The sequence below is a fragment of the Egretta garzetta genome, unplaced genomic scaffold (genome assembly GCF_000687185.1).
Source record: "Egretta garzetta isolate BGI_Z169 unplaced genomic scaffold, ASM68718v1 scaffold135, whole genome shotgun sequence".
In the NCBI taxonomy this organism is placed as follows: Eukaryota; Metazoa; Chordata; class Aves; order Pelecaniformes; family Ardeidae; genus Egretta; species Egretta garzetta.
In genome coordinates, this window is record NW_009259594.1 from 1,511,071 (window position 1) to 1,513,640 (window position 2,570).

A 2,570-nucleotide genomic window follows, 5' to 3' on the forward strand; every position below is an offset into this window, starting at 1 on the left:
TCCGCTCGATGGAGCCGCCCCGGTGGAGCGCCGTAGTCAGGGCGCGGTATTTCCCGGCAATGCAAGCGGAAGGGTCGTTACCCCGGCGGGATCCTCATGACTTTTCCTGGTAACCGGCCTCTTCCGGCGGAAGATTTATCTGGGGGGGTAGGCGGGAGGGGAGAGGGTCTGACGTCGTAAAGATGGTGAACAGCCCAAAAGCCACGCGGGAGGCGAAAGACACCAGCTCACCCTCCAACGGGGGCTCTCCTGCCCCTGCCGGGCCTTTAGTCAAAGCCAGTTGGGCACAGGGCCAGCTGTGGAAACGCCCCGCCGGAAAAACGGCCCTTCCTATCCGTTATCCACCTCTTGCCCTTCCCATGGGAGCCATCCCGGGTGAGACGACACAGGGCATGGATGGAGGCCGGAGAGGCAGGAGGCCAAGGGCCTACAGGGGGGTAGGCACGGGCAAGAACGAGAGCGGGGCGATCTGACAGCAGGAACTGGGGCGCAGGAGCCTTTGAGGACAGAAGTCTGCCGCAGGGAGCAGGGGGACAGGCTGGCCTTCCGACGCAGAAATTGAAGCAGGCTGGTCCGGGCTGCAGGGGTGGAGGCGGGAGCAGCCAAATTAAAACAAACGCCGCTAACGATGAGCTCACACCACGTTCTCAGTCAGAAGCTGGCTCTGCTCCCACCGCAGAGGCGACCTCCAGCAGCCGTCCCTTCGCTCTGCTCCAGCTGGAGTCGGTTCAAGAGAAACACGACCGAAGAGGTTTGAAAAGCCGATCCTGGTCCCAGAAAAAGGCAAGCGCTCGCTCGGCCACGGTTACACAAGCGCAGCCGTTTGCTTCTGCGGTAGCTGCTCTCTGCAGCCATCTGGCTGGCGGCAGCGCGTTACCTACGTGACCCCTCTGCGGCGAGGGAGGCAAGAGAGGAGAAGGGAAAAAAAAAAAGGGAGAGGAGGAGAGAGGGGGAAAAAAAAAGAAAAGGAAAAGGGAGTAAGAAAAGGCAAACAAGCGCTGCTGTAACACAGCTCAGGCTGGCTTTGCCAGACACCGGAGACCACCTTTGAAAGAGCTGGTTTTTACAGAACAGGTAAAGTTCAACTGGTGCTACTGGCAGAAGGGTCAACAGGAAAGGTTGCTGCCACCCCAAAAATCTTTGGGGTAAGTACTTCTGAAGGGTCACCCAATACCTGCCTATGAAAAACATCAGCACGGGTGTCTGCCACGCTCACGCTGCCACCACCAAAGCCGGTGACGAGTTCCTCTGCCAGCTGATCCCGAGGGCACCCCAGCCGTGCGGCATGGGGGTAGCACACCCACCCGAACCACTTCTGGTTCCGGATCCTCATGCACAAAACACACATTTCTTGTTTACATTCACTTCTCAATTTTTATTCTATTTCTCGCATGGTCTTCAAATACGGTTTTACAGGTCGTTTTTTTTCTGCTTCAGATACTGTTGATCTAAAAAACAGATTAATGAAAGTGGCATTCCAACCTCAATGAAAATTCATAACCATGAAAGATATGTCAACATATCACTTTACAATCCTAGAATGATGGTATTGGCCTGACATTCCATAGGCTTATACAATTAACTTCTATAATAATAACAAAGTCATAGGAAGAGAAAATGTGGCAACTCCTTAAAAGCCAAGAAATAAGGCCACAAGCATCCTATGCCGTAATGTTACGCATCCAGATAAAATAAGTTGACTCTGGTATCCATGAAGAAACAAAACTCTCCCACCTGATAAACCAAGGTATCAGCTACTCCACATGCACTCAAAGCTGTATAAAAACTAGTGGCATTCAGCTCTGACTTACATGAAATCCCATAGCACAACCCCGTACCTCTCTCTAAAAATGAAATGAACTTGTTTCAACTTAAATACTTCGCTACCGCATTAAAAAATTGTTCACATTCTGCAAAGGAAAAGAAAAAAAAAAAAAAAAGCCCAAACATCCTGCATGTGACCGCGCCAGAAGGCCAAACACAGCATCTCCCCACGGGTCACAGACAACACTACTGCAGTCTGAATGCCGTTGGCTACAGGTCGCCTAACTTCTGCGTAGCTGGAGGCTTGTAAGAGGAACCGAACTGCCCTTGCACACCACTGAAAAAAACCCAGGAAAATGAAGAAGGAAGATAAAGACAGCTGCTGGCAGCGGGTGACAGAAGCAAGGTACTGCAAGGTGTACACCACTGGCCAGTTACGTATCTGGGACGCCGGGACTTCTGTGAAATACCAATTTCATAACCGATGTGACTGCCTCACTACCAGATCCCCGTATCGTGCCGATTCCATCCCATAGCCAAACGTGTCAGTCCTGGGTAAAAACATTAAACTCTTGGAACATTTAAAAGTAGGTAACCATTTAAATAATGTAAAAATGTGCTTATTGTGGTATTTCATATAGAAAAGTTATTTGATACAAATGTGCAGGACTTGAAGACCCTGATTTAATCAAACTAGTACGAACAGGCTTTGAAACACAGTGCCTGTTCCGGGGACAAATCCCAGCTGTGGGCCAGCTCTCTCCCTCTCACCGTCTGTCATCCACACTCCTGTGCGAATGTTACCA

The 2,570-nt window shown here is 50.8% G+C and overlaps 1 protein-coding gene across 1 annotated transcript in view; it reads right to left on the reverse strand.

The window, feature by feature from the left end:
• NPM3 (nucleophosmin/nucleoplasmin 3) overlaps nucleotides 1-1,287 on the reverse strand; it is an 11,192-nt gene extending 9,905 nt beyond the window's left edge. Inside the window, 1 exon segment of the mRNA XM_035893642.1 lies at nucleotides 1,217-1,287. Within this exon segment, the coding sequence (XP_035749535.1) occupies nucleotides 1,217-1,287 (71 nt within the window).
• Nucleotides 1,288-2,570: the final 1,283 nt, after the last annotated feature.